The sequence below is a fragment of the Mirounga angustirostris genome, unplaced genomic scaffold, assembly GCF_029215605.1.
Source record: "Mirounga angustirostris isolate CCGP_5_RB_7025 unplaced genomic scaffold, mMirAng1.0.hap1 SCAF_10, whole genome shotgun sequence".
Lineage (NCBI taxonomy): Eukaryota > Metazoa > Chordata > Mammalia > Carnivora > Phocidae > Mirounga > Mirounga angustirostris.
The window spans coordinates 132288556-132306918 of NW_026991718.1; the positions used below are offsets into that span (position 1 = coordinate 132288556).

Here is an 18363-nt window from a genome sequence, read left to right on the forward strand (position 1 = left end):
TCTTTCTTGAGGAGGCCTTTCTGATCACCCAGTGCCCACCCCAATTCAGGATGCTCTCCTCACTGGGCTATTTGTTCACTGTCCATCAGCCCCACCCACTGAAGCTCCATAAGAGTGAGGACCATGTGGAGCCATCCATCCATATAAATGGTACAATACTGGGCAGATCATAGATGCTCAACAAATACTTGAGGGAGGAGAGGAGCAGAGGGAGGGAGGGACAGAGGAATGGAATGAGAAGACAGCTATAACCCTATAGGAGAAGAACCATTAATTATTAATATACTTTATAATAATATTAGCTAACACCAACATAAGCCTGCTCTAGGCCAGACTGTATTCTAACACCTTACACGTTTCAATACATTTACTCCTCACAATTACCCCATCATGTACCTGCTATTACTATCCCCATCTCGTAGACGCAGAAACTGAGGCACAGGTTAAAAATCATTTCCCAGTGTCATACAGGAAGAGCTTGAACCTGGGCTTCACACCAGACTCCTTACTCTCAACCTCCACTACGAAGACCCTAAGTGTCCGTCACATGGGGAAAGGGGCAAACCACTCTGCCAGGGCCACCACAGGGAATACAGTGCAGCCCTTTCAAGAAAGATGAGGCTGCTCTGGATTGACCCACACGGACAGATGTCCTTGATGGGACAGTGGCTGAAAAAGCAAAAGAAGGACACATAATAATCCCATTTGGGGAAAAAAAAAAAAAAAAAGAAGAAGTCAAATAAAAGAGCAACTAGATGCCATTGTTCACACGTAGGAACCTGCCTGGAAGGATACAAAAGCACTAACACTGGCTGAAGCTAGGAGGGCCTTCCCTGGTTCTCTTGCTGCCAGCTCAGGACAAACGGAACTCTTCGTGACATCTGCCCAACTAGCTTATCTGAAGCCACCCTTCCCCACCCCCCCTTACTCCCCTGTCCCTTACCTGATTTCCATATGGCAGTTACTGCTGCCGGACCTCATAGAGTAGACTGACTTGTTTAATGTCTGTCTATATAAGGGTAAAAAAAAATTAATTTTCCGTGGTGCAAAAAGAGAAGAGACCCTCCCCTCCTTCTTAGAGTATTTCCTTTAGAAAATTTGAAAATCCCTTTTCTGCCCCTGTGAGATGCATGCAAACCTTTTTAAAGGTGCAATAAGCTCTTGCCAGCTGTACAACCCAAAAACGGGTTTCTTAAGCGTCCGAGACTCTAGTCTGAGAGCCGTATCTTTGAAATGTAAACATGAAGAAAGATAGTAGCCTGAACTCCCAGTCTAGGTGAGGGTCTCACTTAGGTGGCTAGCTCCCTGTTATAATTACATGCTTGCCATAGAGACATGAGAAGTTTATTATTCCCTCAGATAGAGACAATTAGCAATCACAAACGGCCGTCCCAATTACCAGTGGATTTAAGATGAACTATGTGCGACAAATGGTGCTGTCAAGTCCCCTTATTTGAGAACTAGTTATCGTTTATCTCGAGGACGGGATGTAAATGCGTTGCATCTGCTGAGCTGCATAAAAGGGCGAGATTTCTTTCTGTCTTTGCAATCTCTTTAGTGAATTGCCTGTGATAGGCATCACATTCTGGCTTAATGTTTATTCAACAATAAAAATGCTTTCTTTCTCTTTTGTGGAAAGGTTTTCTGGATTGGCAGGCGATTTTGTTTTTGAATTCTATTTCCCCACCATCTCTTCCCTAGTAGATCATGAGCTCTGTGGGATTTTTTTTGTCTTCCTAGTTCAGGTGTCCACAGCACCTGCAAAGGTCCCCAGCACTGAGGAGATGTTCAAAACGTGTTTATTGAATGAATAAACAAATAAACCCGTCATCGCGTTTGAATTTTATTTTTTACTTGCAATGAGCAAGTATTATTTGTTATAATCAAAAAAAAAAATCAGGGCACCTGGGTGGCTCAGTTGGTTGGGCGACTGCCTTCGGCTCAGGTCATGATCCTGGAGTCCCGGGATCGAGTCCCGCATCGGGCTCCCTGCTCGGCAGGGAGCCTGCTTCTCCCTCTGACCCTCCCCCCTCTCATGTGCTCTCTCTCTCTCTCTCTCTCGTTCTCTCTGGCTCAAATAAATAAATAAAATCTTTAAAAAAAAAAAATCAATTGAGCTTTTAAAATCACCACAATCCCAATAGAACAGATAGGCTGCTGGTTTGCTTTATGGATATTGATTTTACGTCCTGTGAGTCCTCAAGCTTCTCAGATATTGTTGTAGTCTTTAAATCGTGACTAGGAACTACTCCAGACATTCTCATTAGCAACCATTTCAGACATCATACAAAAAAAAAACAAAAAACCTCAGACATCATAGTCCCAGTTAATCCAGATCCTTCCTATGCACTGAGAATGATCTGTTTGTTTGTTTTAATTTATTTGTCAGAAAGAGGGAGAGCACAAGCAGGGGGAATGGCAGGCAGAGGGAGAAGCAGACTCCCTGCTGAGCAAGGAGCCCTATGTTGGACTCGATCCCAGGACCCTGGGATCATGACCTGAGCCAAAGGCAGACCTCAACCAACTGAGCCATCCAGGCATCCTGAGAATAATCTGTTTTTATCTCAAGGACAGTCAAGAGGAGATTCTTTGGTGCATCTCAACACCTCCATCCTCCAACTCCAAAAGCTACCACTTTTCTCAAGGCGAGGTTTATAAGCAGCATCTCTCCCTAAGGGGCTTCACTGAACTGGACATTCAGGTCCCATGCCCTGTACCCTCCACCCCGAGGCCTTTACTTACATCTAGCTCACACCATTCACCCTCTTCTCCGAATGAATGAATGAGTAAATGAATGGATGAATGAATGAATGAATGAATGAATGAATGAATGAATGAATAGAAACAATAATGGTCCCCATGTGTATTACGATTAGCTTTCCAGAGGCACTGTATGTTCCAGGCCCTGTGCCAAGCACCCTATGTGCATGATTTCCCTTAATCTTCACAGCAAACCTGTGAGGTGGGTACAGGTCCCCACCTGTATTATTGTTCCCATTTCACAGATGAAGAACTGAGGTTCACAGATGCTAAGTGACTTGCTTAGTCTCATGGTTAGTACACAGTGAAGTGGGGGCACACCCCAGGCCATCTGACCCCAAAGCCCCAGCCCTTGGCTCCAAACTACAAAATGTCATTAGTTTCAAAGCACTGGATCAATCTTCTATCTTATTTGTGGAAAAAAGAGGAGAAAACCCAACCAGGCAGGAACATGGGGCAGGAGGATTCAGAATCCCCTTAACAACTCACATTGTCTGAGCTCCTGCCACAGACCAGGCCCTAGGGTAAGCACTTGAAAGATGTGATCCCATTCAAGCCTCTCACCAGCACCAAGGTGCTTACTATTACTGTCCACGTTTCAGAGGTAAGGACCACAAGGTGTTGAGATGTGAAGTGACTTGCCAAGGTGCCAAGTTAGTTAAGTGGCTGACTCAGAATCAAATCCAGGTAGGTCTGCCCCCACAGCCCATGTTCTTAGCCATGATTCTTCCTCAAAGAGATGGAGAAAAGCAGAGAAGAAAGAAAATCCCTCTTCCAGGCTTGCTGACCATGTTCTTGCTGTGGCTTGGACCCAAAGTCGGTCCAAGTGCAAACCGGGAGGGAGTTCCCACAGGGTGAGCCAGAAGGAGAAAGTGAGAGGCCACAGCTACCACTGGTGACATTTCTCCACACTGGCTTAAGGGCGGGGTGGGGGGGTGTCCCATGTCCTAGGAATGGAGGAGCTTAAGGGCTTTTTCTGTGTTTGTCATCTCAATGACTAGAGCCCTGTCCTGTACTTCTTCTCTAGTCCCCTTTGTGCCTAGCTCAGCACCAAACACCATGTGGATCCTCAATGCCCAGTTTCTGAACAAATGAGTGAATGCCCACCTCCCTTTACAGGAGACTATATATCTCAAGTTTTCACGGTTTCCATTCAAAAGTGGTCTACAAGGTACCTGGGTGACTCAGTCAATTAAGCATCTGACTCTTGATCTCAGCTAGGGTCTTGATCTCAGGGTCATGAGTTCATGCCCCACTGGGCATGGAGCCTACTTAAAAAAAAAAAAAAGCAGTCTGCAGAGTCATGTTTTCCACTCTGCCCTCCTCCTTCCTTCATTGTGCCCCACAAGGCCACTTGTGTCGGGATGGAGGGATGGGGGCTGGGGAGTGAAGCCTCGGGCCATACCACATCTGTCCTGCACACATGGTTAATTTTTGTCCTTTTAGGAAGCCATAGAGAGCCACATTACAGAGAAAGAAACCTGAGGTTCAAGGAGGTTACATACCTTCCTCTGGGCCACATGGCTAAGGGTCATGAACTCCAGAACTCACCTCTGACCTGTTTGCCTCTGAAGACCCTGCCTCATGGAGGGACAGGAATCAGTAGGCACCAAGTGATGGCAGCAGACCCCATACACGTCGTCAGCACCCAGTAAGTACGTGTTGAGTAAGCCGGTAAATGAATGGATGAGATTGTTTCAAGGAGAGGGTTACTAACAGCATCTATTGCTACAACACATTAGAAATAATGGGTATGGGAAAAAAGGGCTAGGAAACTTGGCCATTAAGTCCAAGTTATTAAAAAAAAAAAAAAGGAAATCACCTATATATATCCATTATAATCTATATTAGTCTGCTTGGGCTCCCGTAACAAAATACTACAGACTAGGAGACTGTGGACTTAAATCCCAGAAGTTTATGTCTCACAGTTCTGGAGGTTGGAAGTCCCAGATCAGGCCATTGGCATGAACAGCGTCTGGTGAAATCCCTCTTCCAGGTTTGCTGACCATGTTCTTGCTGTGGCCTCACATGGCAGGCAGAGAGTGAGTTCAGGGTCTCTTCCACTTCTTATAAGAAGTGCATCTCACCTAATCCCATCATGAGAGCCCATGCTGTAACCTAACCTAACCCTATTTACCTTCCAAAGTCCTCATCTCCGAATACTATCATACTAAAGGTTAGTGCTTCAACACAGGAATTTGGAGGGGTGGGTTGGAGGGGGAATACAAGCATTCAGGCCATAACATCCATTACTAGGAGACTGGATTACATAAATCATGATGCATCAACACTACAGAATGCTCTATGGCCTTGAAATAATATTCCACTACTGTAGTTTCAACAGGAAAGACATCAGTGACATGTGAAGTGAAAAAGTCATGTTATAATACAATTATCCAGCATGACCCCATTCTTCTCAATACCAGGGACAATGGGTACTTTGGTAAGACCTGGATCCTGTGGCCAACGCCTGACCAGAGGGCAGGTGGAGCACTGAGATTTTGACAGCCTCTCCCAAACTACGACAGGGAGGGGAACTCTTCAGTACAAAGAGGGAGCTGAGTAGACACAAAGGAAGAACTGCCAGCCACGTTTTCATTTCTTGAGTCTTTACTCCATGCCAGGCCCAGTTCTGTAAGCCCTGAAATGTGTTATCACATTTAACCTTCAGAGCGCCCTTTTTTTTTTTTTAAAGATTTTATTCATTTATTTGAGAGAGAATGAGATAGAGAGAGCACGAGAGGGGGGAGGGTCAGCGGGAGAAGCAGACTCCCTTCCGAGCAGGGAGCCCGATGCGGGACTCGATCCCGGGACTCCAGGATCATGACCTGAGCCGAAGGCAGTCGCTTAACCAACTGAGCCACCCAGGCGCCCTTCAGAGCGCCCTTTGAGATGGGTGCTGTTACTCCCACTTCCTACAAGGGAAGAAGCAGAGACTTAGTTGGAGTCACTTAGCAAAGGTCCAGGGCAGAGCCCAGCCTGGACTGCACCAAAGCCATGAGGCTAATCACCAAATCCTAAAACAACAAGGCATTCCTTTCTCTGTGTCACTCGTTGCCAACACAGCAGCGGGCACACAGTCACAGAATAAGAAATGCTGATTGGAAATGAACAGAGAGGACGCAAGAAGTGATGGATGGGGGTGGTGGTGGTTGGGTTTGCCTCGGGAAGAGGGACAAAAACAGAAGGAGGACTCCAGACAGGCCAAAAACATTTGGAACAGTCACATCTAACAAAACAGCTTCACCTAACAAAGAGAGAAAGAGAACGGGAATAAAAATGCTCCTGTCCGCAGGAAGACTTAGGTATGGTCAGAGAACATGCCTTGGGAGAAGACACAGCAATTGCTCCCAAACACTGCCCACTGTCCATTTTAACACAGTCCCCCTGCTTGGGCTCAGGAATCTCTTCCCCACATTCCTATAGAAACAAGCCTCATGAGTAATCACAGGCCCCCGACCCCAGAGCAGATTAATAATGTGTTCCCCCTTGGAAACTAGGAAAAGGGGTTCCTCTGACGGAAAGGAGGAAATTTCTTCCTTCAGCACCTCATCCCCTTCCTCCTCAACACTTGACACACACACTCGAGTATGCTGCTTCCCACTTGCACACATGCATTCCCATGTTATTCACTCTCTGCCACACACACACACACACACAAACACACACACAGCCCTATGGCACCATCTGGGAGTTACCACCCCACCTCCCAGCGGCCATCCTCCTCTAGCTCTCTGCGAACTGAACCTCAACTGTGTTAGGAAGACAATGTGCCTGCTCCTAAGCCAACTCTGCTTCCTTTTGCCAGATTCCCTTGCAGCTAAGAGTGATCATGTGACACAGTTCTAGTCAATGAGACAGAAGGGGCTTCTTCTAGTGGGGGGCGGGGGCAGGGGCGGAGGCAGGGTCCAGAAAGGGTTTTTATTTGCTGCCCTACTGAATTAGGGCACATTGATCCCATCTCTCTACAGAACCTTCCTGGCAGAAAAGCTAAAGATTCCCAGACTCCTTTGCAGCTGGGCTTCTGGATATGAATTCGTTTCTGCCAATTGGATGCACTTGCACAATATTTTGAAGGCAGAAAAGGGGCGGAGACATCTTCCTGCAGTTTGGGCTCTTTGCTGCTGGTAAACAAGTTTGCAGAGATTGGGGTTTTCTGCAGCAGAATTCAGGTGTCCAGTCGCCAGGCCACGGGTGTGGACAGGCAGTCGTGGCAGAGACAGCAGCCTGGCTGCCTTTCCAGGGTCCGGTGACCTGTTCTGTGGGAGCTGGAAACCAGGTGCAGTGGTAGCAGTTTCCTGAACCCTGGATCACAGCTATGGCAGTGCGTTCTAGAGCTCATTCATTCCACTGGCCAACTCCTGATGCCCCCTTTCCCAGCTGTGGCTGGTCAGCGTTGCTGTGTCCAGGCAGTCTTTCCTGGGGGCCGCGCCTAACGCCCACTCCTCTAGCTTTTCCAGTGATTTTCCAAGCACTAATTCCCTGTGCTAAATTATTTTCTGCCTACAATAGCGGGAGATCTAGCAACATTTAGAATCCTCTGGTTTCAACCAAAAAGTGCTAAAGATGTCAGGCATGAAAAGTGTATGAAGAGGCCTCAGGGAAGGCACCATTTCTTTGAGCCTGTTTCTTCTTCTGTAGAAGCCCAAAGATTATTATTATCATTATCACCAGTTAATAGTTATTGAGTACTGTGGCAGATTGTATCTCTCAAAGATGGTCCCAACAGTACTTCCCATCCCATAAGCCTTCCACAGGTGACCTCGCCACTTTCCGTCACGTCGGAGGAGTCTAACCCCCTCGCTCTTGAATCTGGGCTGCCCTCCGACTCTGCTGCAACCAACAGAACACAGCCGAAGCCACACCGCCTAAACTCCGACGACAAGGAAAAGGCACGAACCTCCCGCCGGGTAAACTCCGCCCCGCGCTCAGGGCCCGGGCCCGCCCACTCTGCGCGGGGCTCGAGCTCCAGAGGGGCGGGGGCGGGGCCTTGGAGGGACCCCGCGGCTCGGCCCCGCCCACCCCGCGTGCGGCTCGGCTCCGAGGGGCGGGGCCTGGAGGGCGGGGCCTGGAGGGATGGCGCGGGTCCGGTCCCGCCCACCCCGCGTGCGGATCCGGAGGGGCGGGGTCGGTGGGCAGGGCTAAGGCGGGATCGCGCGGCTCCGGCCCCGCCCACGCCGCTCTGGGCTCCGGCTCCGGCGGGCCCCGCCCACCGGCACTCGCTTCCCCCTCCGGTCAGCTGCGCCCGCGGCACCGCTTCGCCGCGCGCCATGGCCGGGCTGCTGGCGCTGCTGGGTCCCGCGGGCAGAGTGGGCGCCCGGGTCCGGCCTCGCGCCTCCTGGCTCCTGGGCGCCGCCGCTCCCTACGCGCCGCGCCCCCTGTTGCTGCAGCTGCTCCGGCCCGGGCCCGACGCCCCGCTGCTGCGCGCGGTCCGCGGGGACAGCCGCGACCGCCAGGTAAGCCTCCCCACCCCCACCCGGGTCCCTGGGCGCCCGGATCCCGGCCCACCTCCGCCGAAGGAGAGCTTTACTCGCCCAACTGTACGAGACCGACCCCCCGCCCCGGGGTCCCCGAGGCCCCAATCCCTACAAGCCGAGGAAGCGATCCTCCCAGTTGACAGCCGGAGAAACTGAGGCTCAGGGAGGTCTGGTGATCTGCCCAAGGTCACACAGCCTCTGACAGAGCCCCCGCGGCCGGCACAGCGGCGGCAGCCCAGAGAATTGTCGCTGGGGCCTGGACTTGCTGGCAGCGTGCTCACATGGCTGTCAGAGTTGTTTCCCCTTCAAGTGGCGCTAGAGCCTCCTCCGCACTGGGCCCAGGAGAACGGCCCCGGGGGTGCTGCTCTCTTGAACACCCTCCCATCGCTTGCTGCTACTCCCTATTTATCTAAGCAAAAGAGCAGGCCTCCCTCCCAGGCTGCAGGCGAGACTCGCGCAAGAAGCAGTGTCGTTCTGTCCTGTTTCATTTCGTTGCCCTCTATCTATGGTAAGTGAAAACTGGTTTCCCTTCAGAAAAGTAATAAGGACTTTCTTTAAAAAAAAAAAAAATTTTTTTTTGTTTTTTTTTTTTCTTTTTAAGTTCGTCTCCTGAAAGAAAAACAGTAGTAAGTAGCGCAGTCTGGAGACACAGGACTGACGAGTTGGGACACGCAGAACCTGGCTTCCTGCAGTCCCTTTGCCTAGGGATGGGATCCCCCCGCTCACCAGCCCTGTGACCTCACCCCGAGTAGGCTGAAGGCTCTGAGCCTGTTTGCTGACCTTTCAAAGGGCTAAAGATAGCAGCTTCCCAACTGGAGTTTGGGGGACAATCCCATGAGCTGAAGCAGGCCTGAGCACAGTGCCAGTGGAGCTTCCTGAATGAATGTTCCGTGGGGATTTGACTCACACCCTTACCATGCCTCCTGCCTTCTGCTCCCCCCATCCAACAGGCAGCAGATCTTGTCCCTAAATCCTGAGCCCTCCCCACATGTCTGGTTGCCTCCTAGTGACTCTTCATGGATCAGCCCACCTGTCCCTTCCTCCAGGAAGCCTTTCCTGACCACCAGTGATGCCTTGGGTGCCTCCACTGGCCTCCCTCAGTCCCATGGGTGTGCATCCTCTCTGCACTCATCATCTGGAATGGTCTCCTGACTTGTTTGTCTGTCCCATCAGCCACATCAGTTTTGCCCCCAGCCCAGGCCCTGGCACTGGCAGGTGTGTGTGTGTGTGTGTGTGTGTGTGTGTGTGTGTGTGTGTGTGTGTGTGAGAGAGAGGAGAGCATACACGAATATGCATATGTATGTGCATGATATGTGTATACAGTAGGAACAAGTGCGATCTCAAGACTCCCTGTATTCCTGTCTCTATTCAATAGTTCTGTGGCCTTGATCAAATCTCCTCACTTTTCTGTTTCTCAGTTTCCTCGTCTGTAAAATGGGATGTTAATAATTCACATTTCTTGGAGCATGGGTGTGAAACCTAACATCGGGTACATTCTGAATTAATGTTAGCTGTTGATGTAACTATCACAGTAAATGTATAAATCACAGGGCTCCCATGAGCTGTGCTTGTTTCTCCTGCTGTCTGGTAGATGGGCAGGATCCGAGTGGGATCAGAACCTAACAGGATGTCAGGACAAAAGATACTCATCATTCAAAGTGTCATCTCCCTGAGAACATACATCTCTCGTGGGGCCTGGGAGCAGGTGCAGGGGTCTCGCCTGTCAGCTGCTCCTGGCTACCCACAGGCACCTTGTTTTGGGCCATTGGAAGGAGGGAGTGCAGCTAGGGTCTCCAGACGTGCCAGGATTTTAAGTCAGTACCTGAGAGACCTTCCCGCGTCTGCCTTTAGTGCGGTCTCCACTCTAACTGGGAGGAAGGAGGTGAAGCCACAGGAGAATCCTGCCTTTTTCACTTAACCTGATTCACGTCTTGTCACCTGGCAGAGCCTGCCTACACTTACACTATGGGAGAGGAATCTTAGGCAAATGATTTGCTCTCTTTGAGCCCCAGTGTCTTTTGTCAGTTCTTGCTCATGTGCTGTGTTTTCAGGGAGCCCCTCCTTGATGACCTTAAACTGGCATCATCCCTCCCCACAGTCCTCCCCATCTGCCTCCCTTCCTTGATGTTTCTCCATAGCACTCGTCCTATCTAGCAGCCCTGATACTTTCCTTTTCTGTTTATTGTCCCTCCCCTCCCCACTAAACCATAGGCTCCCTGAGGGTAGAGTTTTGTCTGTTTCATTCATGGCTATACCCGCCACACTTAGAGCAGCACCCCCCATAGAGCTGTTATCCATGAGTAAGTGAGGAGCACAGCATAGTTGTTTAGAGCAAAAGCCTTGGAACCCGCAGGTTTAGATCCCACCTCTGACAGGTAATTCCTGTGTGACCCTCTGAAAGTTACTCAACCTCTCTGGGCATCCAGGATCCTCCTCTGTTCAGTAAGGATGACAATAGTGCCTATCTCACAAGGTTGTTGTGAGGATTATCTAAATTAATATTTTCAAAGTACTCAGAAGAGTGCTTGGTACAAAATACTCACAATGTAGTGTTGTGTTTAGTATTATTACTTATTGAATGAATGAAAACAGATGTCACTCCAGACAAGTGAGCAACATCTTTGCCTTATTCTTCAAACCCTCCTGCCCCTTCTAATATAGCCTTTTATACTTTATTAAGTATTTGGCTTGGGGGTGGGGGGAGGTAATCTCTCTCTCTCTCTCTCTCACTCCCCCCCCCCCCACAGGCATGGATATAAAAGCACTTGGCTCAGTACAGACACTAGGGGATGTATAATGTTACATGCACCCAGAGCACTGCCTAACATAATATATCACAGGTACTTAGGGTGATATTTTACAGAGATGAAGGTCTGAAAAGTTTCCATTCCTTGCAAGCCACCCCTCAAAAATTCCTTTGTTTTAGTTTCTTCGTTCTCCTCCAGGGTTAGGAAGAAAACCGAATGGCTCACAGTGCTTAAAGATACCTCCTTTTACCACAATAAAAGGAAGAAAATTGTCCCAAGATTCTAACTCTAGAAAGTTAACAATGAACCCTGCTGCTAGCTAACAGGAAATTGTCCATTGTGTCTGAATATTTTATCCCTCCCATTGTTTTGCAGGAGATGCGGGTTATTCTGTAGCTGGAAGTCTGGCTGCCTCTTTATTTTTCTTTTTTGGCCAAAAGGCCTTTTGCCAAAATAGAGGTTGTAAAGAAAAGAGTCCTCAACAGAGACAGCTCCACTCGGCTGTGGTGAATGGACAGATGGGACGTAATTCAGTTCGGTCGGGCCAAGTGTCAAGGGTGGGAAATGGAAGGGGCTTTCTCCCTCCTCAGCCTCAGAACGTTGTTTGGCACTTGGGCTGTAGATTGTAGATCATTGTGCTATCAGCGCTTGACGTCTGGAGAGCGGGGCTTCCTCGGCAGCCGAGAGGCGGGTGGGGCCTTGTTTATCAGAAAGAAGCGAACCTGAGCTCTGAGCAGCCGTTCTGGCCGGTGGGAGGCAGAGCCAGGCAGAAGCTTTGAGGAAAAGGGGAAGTTAGGGCGCCTGGGTGGCTCAGTTGGTTAAGCGACTGCCTTCGGCTCAGGTCATGATCCTGGAGTCCCGGAATCGAGTCCCGCATCGGGCTCCCTGCTCGGCAGGGAGTCTGCTTCTCCCTCTGACCCTCTTCCCTCTCATGCTCTCTGTCTCTCATTCTCTCTGTCTCAAATAAATAAATAAAAAATCTTTAAAAAAAAAAAAAGGGGGGAAGTTAGACGTGCTAGCCAACCTAAAGGACACTGGCTGGTTTTCCTTCTCCCCGCCAAAGCCTTGAAGTCCGGGAGAAGTGTTCCAGAACTTTAGGAGTGTTCAGCTCTTACAGGACACGAAGTCGAGTCTGACTGCAGAAGCCGTGTGGCCTCGAGGTGGCCAGTGCAGTGACCCGTCCAGACACTTGCCAGCCTGCTCACCACTCGCCCCTGAACCTCAGTCTCCCGCCTGTCAAAGTGGGAGCCGCAGAGGTGCCCACATCATGGGGTTACCATGAGGGTTTTTATGAAATGACGCCTTTAAAGCGCTAAGCCCAGCACCTGGCTCAGTAGAGGGGGGCCTAGCCTGAGGACACAGGTGGTTTCCCTAAAACCTTTCAGAAGAGGTTCAGCGCTCCTGCCTATCAGAATGCACTCTCTTAGGGGGGCCTGGTTGGCTCCGTCGGTGGAGCACGTGACTCTGGATCTTGGGGTTGTGAATTCGAGCCCCACGCTGGGTGAAGAGATTAAAGATAAAAAATCTTGAATCAAAAAAAAAGGGTGGGGGGGCTGCACCTGGGTGGCTCAGTGGGTTAAGCGTCTGACTCTTGGCTTTGGCTCAGGTCATGATCTCAGGGTCCGGCTCCATGCTCAGTGGGGAGTCTGCTTGAGATTCTCCCTCTCTCTTCCTCTGCCCCTCCCCCTCCACGTGTGCATGCTCGCTCTAAAAAAAAAAAAAGCACTCTCTGAGATTCATGACTCAGTACTGGATCCCAACAGCCCCTCCCCTTCTATTAAGTCTCTGTTTTCATAACTCTGAAAGTGGCCGTAACATTTGATTCCCAGGAATGTGAGCAGCGTTTAATGAAATTGAGATGAATTCCAGGAACGAAGCTTATGGGTAGGAGTCCCCCGTCGGATGCACAGCAGGTGCATCTGAGGGCCAGGGAGGGCCCCCCTGGAGAACATGCTGAGGGTGGGAAAGCCTGGCAAGGTGAGGCAGGATTGGTAAGCAGGGGTTTACCTGGCAACCCCGGGCAATTGATAACTAATCCCAGTGCCCAGGCCTCACCCCAGAGCACAAAATCCGACTCTGGGCACCTGGACATAGGTACAAATGGACCAGCAGCACTTGAGCCACCTGGGAGCTCATGAGAAAAGCCACCTGCCCCCCCCACCCCGCCCCATATGCTTGGTCAAAGCTCAAGCCCACAGGGCAGGGGCTTTTGAAGCAGGGCAGGGCTGGGAGGTCCCCTGCAGCCCCGGGGAGCCTTGCTAGGTTTGGAGGTGCTGCTTCGGACCCCTGTGTTGTTTCATTTTCGTTCAGGGAGTCCTGCGCCTCCCTCCTGGGGACTCTGGGCCGTCATACTCCTCCCTCTTGCCTTTGAAGTGCAGCTCGGGTGCAGCCCGCTCTAAAAATATGAAGGAAAAACCAATCATGTTGCGAGGCAGAAACTGGAGCTCACTGACCCAGATACTTCCTCCCAGGAAGAGCTCTGAGACAGGTCATTAAGATTCAAGAAATCTTTTCATAAAAAAGGCACTCTCCATATTGAGAAGGAGCCTTTTTTAAAAGAAATCCAGCATTCTTGGGTTTTTTGTTTCTCCCAAATATTCCAGGCCCTGTAGATGCTCAATAAATGTTAAGAGAAGCCAAGTCCGGTGGTTTGTTTCTGTGCAAATCCCAGCCAGTGTGTTTATGGCCTAGGAATCGGCCCTCCCTGTATCCGCTCAGATATCCGGGGTAATCCCTGATTCTGGTAGTAAATAGACCGTAGCTTCTCCATTGTATTTTGCACCCACCGTCCTTGTTTTGTAGAGTCTAGGATGGTTGTCGCGTGCTCAGGCTGTGGACCAAGATAACCTGGATTCTAGTTTTGGTGATTTGGGGCCAATTCTTCGGTCTTTGAGGCCTGTGTCGTTCCTCAGGAAAGTGGGAAGAAAACAGTATCTACCTAGAAGGTGATCGCAAGGATGAAAGCCGACAGCAGAAGGAGAGAAGCATCTGAGCACTGCCTGGCTGGCAGACGGTGCTCGATAAAGCACCATCGGTGTCCCCAAGTGTGTGAGCCCCAAGGTTTTAGTTACTGTTGATGCTCTAACAGCTCACCAGAAATCCAGTGGCTTAAAACAACACACATTTATTACCTTACAGGTCTGGAGGCCAGATGTCCAAAATGGGTCTCAATGGGCTTAAGTCAAGGCATGGGCAGGGCTGGTTCCTTCTGGAAGTTCTGAGCGAGAATCCATTTCCCGACTTTTCCAGCATCCAGAGGCCACATGCAGTCCTTGGCCTGTGGCCCCTTCCTCAGATCTCTGACTCTGCTTCTGTGCTCACATCATCCCTGAACCCCCCTGCCTCCCTCTCTTCACTGATAAGGACCCTTGTGATTACATTGGTCCCACTCAGAAAATCCATGATGCTCTGCCCATCTCAAGATACTTAATCACATCTGCTAAATCCTTTTGCCATGTAAGGTAAGAGAGTCACAGATTCTGGGGATTAGGACCCAGATATCCTGGGGGCCGTCATTCTGCCGATCATACCCGATACCCAGCTTTCCAGGGCAGTCAGTGTCGAAGTGGGCACTAGCCTCAGCTGGCTGAGGAGGAAGGGGGCAACTGGTCCCTCACTGGGCAGGAGGGAGAGTAGAACACTGCGCAACACGAAAGCTGCTGACGGCCACTAAGACCCTAGCTCCTGCCCCAGAACGTCTCCCCTTCTTTTTGTTTGTGCACAGGATCCCAGCAAAATCGCTGCGACACCAGCCCCACCTGCCAGCAGCACAGGGGAGGAAAAGCCAAGCAAGTCGCAGCAGCTGAGAAAGATTTTTCAAGAGTACGGTGCCGTGGGCGTGTTGCTGCACGTTGGCATCTCACTAATCTCCTTGGGCATATTTTACATGGTGGTTTCGAGGTGAGATCTCGGCAGGAACAGATCTTTGTTTTTTTTTTACTGTCATGTGTGATTCTTTGTGAATGAGAACATTTTTCCTATGGATGTGTATTCATCTAGCCACTTCTGTCATGTCTTTTAAATACTTTAAATCTTAGAGCCAAATCGATTACCTAATTTGACGCCTTGTGATAAAATTTTTTTTGGGGGGGGGGTCTCTTTCCGCAGTGGTGTGGACATGTCTGCAATCCTGCTTAAACTCGGATTTAAAGAGTCACTGGTGCAGTCGAAAATGGCGGCGGGCACAAGTACCTTCGTGGTGGCCTACGCCATCCACAAGCTGTTTGCCCCAGTGCGAATCAGCATCACCCTAGTGTCTGTGCCCTTCATTGTCAGATATTTTCGCAAAGTGGGATTTTTTAAACCTCCAGCTGCAAAGCCTTGATGAACTCTTCAAACCTATTTCTTTTAAATAGAAATTCGGGGTTAGTTTTAGGATAGAGCTTTTCTGGGGGGCGGGGAGGGTGGGGACAGGAAGCTAATTGCTATGTTCTCGTAAGTTTGACCTTTGGCAACAAAATTCAGGTTCTTTTAATAATTGTAATTATTTTGCTTTACAAATGTTGTTAATGCTATTCATCGTAGGGCTTGTATGCATAATCTAAAATGTCAGCAAAACATCACAAGTTGAGTTGGCATCTCAAACAAAACTGTTAGCCTACAAAGTGCTCCTTCTGGAAAATCACTGGTGAGGTTCTGGTCTGCAGAAGCCCCCGGGGTTAATCTCCGCTCAAATTCTTAAAGGGCGACGATTCATTAAGCTGGCTTTTTAAAATTTCCGTTCCTCCAGGATCTGTCGTCAGGCTGCCTGTGGTTTAATAGACGATAGGATGCAAAACAGCTGAATTTGATGAAGCAGAATTTCCGACTTAACAATATGTAATCAGGATCTAAATTAGCATCAACGCTTTGACGTTCATTACACTTGTTTTAGGGAAGAAAAATAACCAAGTATTTCTGGTGTGTTTCATTGATCCGAAAACACCTTCAAATCTGGACGTGATGGTCCCTACCTCAGGTGGCTTTTCTCAAATTTCAGTGAAGTAGGTCAGGGTCATTTGTCTCTGTTTAGGTAAAATAAGGGAATTTTATCCAGTAGTAGTGGGATCACATGGCTCCTGACGGCCTTATCCACGGGTGAATTTGGATACTGCACACATGGAAAGCTAAGACAATCTTTGCTTAACCTTCTCTGTCTCAAACATTCCAGAACTACCGTCACAATGTTTAAATTGTGTTGCTACTTATATTTTTTAATTGAGTTGAAATTGTTATGTAGAAAAAGATTTTGTATCACTCTCTAAAAAGGAAAATTAGCTGCACTTGCTGTAAATGGGAGGCAACTGTGAAATACTGTGAAATAATACAAAATAATACAAGCCAGGGAGGGAGGGGGTGGGCAGGTGTTATTACCTTCTGTTGAGCCAGTTTTACCTGAGGACCCCCCCCACCGCCATTGCTGTGAGGGACATTATCAGTTAAAAACAGAACAAGCACACAGATTCAAATTGTCATTTTTGTCCCTGAAACAGGAGCAGGCAGACTGGAGGGAATTCCTTTCTGTGGGATTCCTGTAATGCTACCTTCCGGGCTGCATCCACACACAGCATGGTCCACACTGGGACCCCGATTCAACCAGTTCTGCCCTGCCACCTGGGTCAAGGGAGATCCAGATTTGGGAGGGGGTTTAATTACATATGTGACAATCAGAAAACTAAAGGAACTATAAATTGACCATCCTGGTTTTACCACCTGGCTGCTGACCGTTCCCTGGTTAAGCCTTAGTAACCTATGTCCGTTATTTCAGTTAACTTTTACAAGAACATTTGTGGAACAAATTCTCCACTTGCAAGATTGTTAAAGTGGATTCTCCTGCCACACACACACACACCATTTTAAAGCAATTAGCCCATTGCCAAAAGGCTTTACTGATTTCAAGTTGGAACTGCCTTTCTGGGATCTAATTCCAAGGACATCGACACCGCTGAGCAAGATGCCTGATAAGAGTGCTAGGAAGTCCCTCCTGTGGTCTGGTCTCTGTTTACACAGTTGGCTTCGCGCTCCTAACCACCTTCTCGACCAGTCTCCCTACCACTCAGAACCCTAGTAATGCCTATGCAAAAAAACAAAAAAAAAAGCTGACGGTGAGTCCTACAGGTTTAAGGGCTGAAATCTTAAACTTTGATTCCATGTTTGGAGGAATGGAAGTGGACTACAGGGCAAGCAATAAAACCAATCACCAAACCAAACAGCCACGGCCTTCTCTTCTAAGCCCCACCTCCACTCCACTCCTGCAGCCAGTGGGGCCCCAACAGAACAGAGAACCTGGAGAAGATGAGATCAAAGGATCAGGGAATATGTGACTTCACCAGCAAGATGTACAGATTGCTTGTATTTACATTGTTTTTATGGAACTAGGGGAATAAAATATCTATTTTAAAAATGTAAGCCATTGTTCACCCCTAATTTTGTATCTGACGAAACGAGCCGCTTAAATTCCCTGAAACAAACATCTTTGTGGTGTATGAGGAACTTAAGCCATAACTGTCACTGATTAGGAAGCAGCCCTGTGTGTGACCAGTTTGTTAATGTTGCGCTACTACAATGAGCTATTTTCTTTGCTTGTGTGGGATTCTGGGGAAATGACAGAAGTTTAGCCGGTGTCACTGGTGAAGTTGGTCACATCATACTATCACTTGGGTGGATGGTGCATGAAATACTACTTTGGGAATGTAAAAGTTGGTTAACTCAAGACTGAAAAGCTCCTTTATCCCAGGAGGCTAACTGGGTGGACACCTGCAGCTTTATTCTGAAGCTTCTGTCACTGTGTCACCAAAGCTGACATGGAAGTCTCTCCGTGTTGGCCACTTCCTTGTAGTTAGTCATTTCTAGTATCTAGTTCCTTGCGTCAAATGAAGGCCGGCCATGAAAACATAGTTCTCTATTAGTTTTCAGGAACTTCAGCATTTCCAAGGTCAAGTTCACCCTCTTTGGCTGAGATGTTGGCAGCTAGAAACAACTATGTAACTTTATGCATTAGGAGCACACAGTACATGAGATCAGAAAAGGGATACACCTGCTCCTCTCATGGCTCCTCTCATGGCTCATTTCCAGGCCAACAGTGAACAGGCAGGGAGCAGAATTATGCGTGCAGCCAAGATGTATTTGTGTTCTTATGTGTAAAGTTTACATAACTCCAAAGTAATAAATACTAATAACCTGCCAAGTGTCCCTTGGGAGCTAGACAGCAAGGGGAGCAAAGAAGCCTCTACCAGCCGTCCTGAAGGGGCAGCAGGCTTGATCCCCCACGGCTGGAAATGAGGGATTCCGGTTAAGCAAACATTCCTTCAGAGAATTAAGAGCCACGCTTGGAAAACCAGTTTGCAAAGAACTAGTTCACCCAACGTGTAGAGCTCTTTGCATCTAACTGAAAACATGGT

At 48.9% G+C, this 18363-nt stretch overlaps 1 protein-coding gene across 1 annotated transcript; it reads left to right on the top strand.

Moving 5' to 3' along the window:
• The first annotated feature begins 7980 nt into the window (after positions 1 to 7980).
• FAM210B (family with sequence similarity 210 member B) lies at positions 7981 to 17371 on the top strand. Its single transcript, XM_045885976.3, has 3 exons — positions 7981 to 8216; positions 14709 to 14884; positions 15092 to 17371. Exons 1-3 carry the CDS (start codon positions 8031 to 8033, stop codon positions 15306 to 15308), a joined length of 579 nt encoding a protein of 192 aa, XP_045741932.1. The 5' UTR covers positions 7981 to 8030; the 3' UTR covers positions 15309 to 17371.
• Positions 17372 to 18363: the final 992 nt, after the last annotated feature.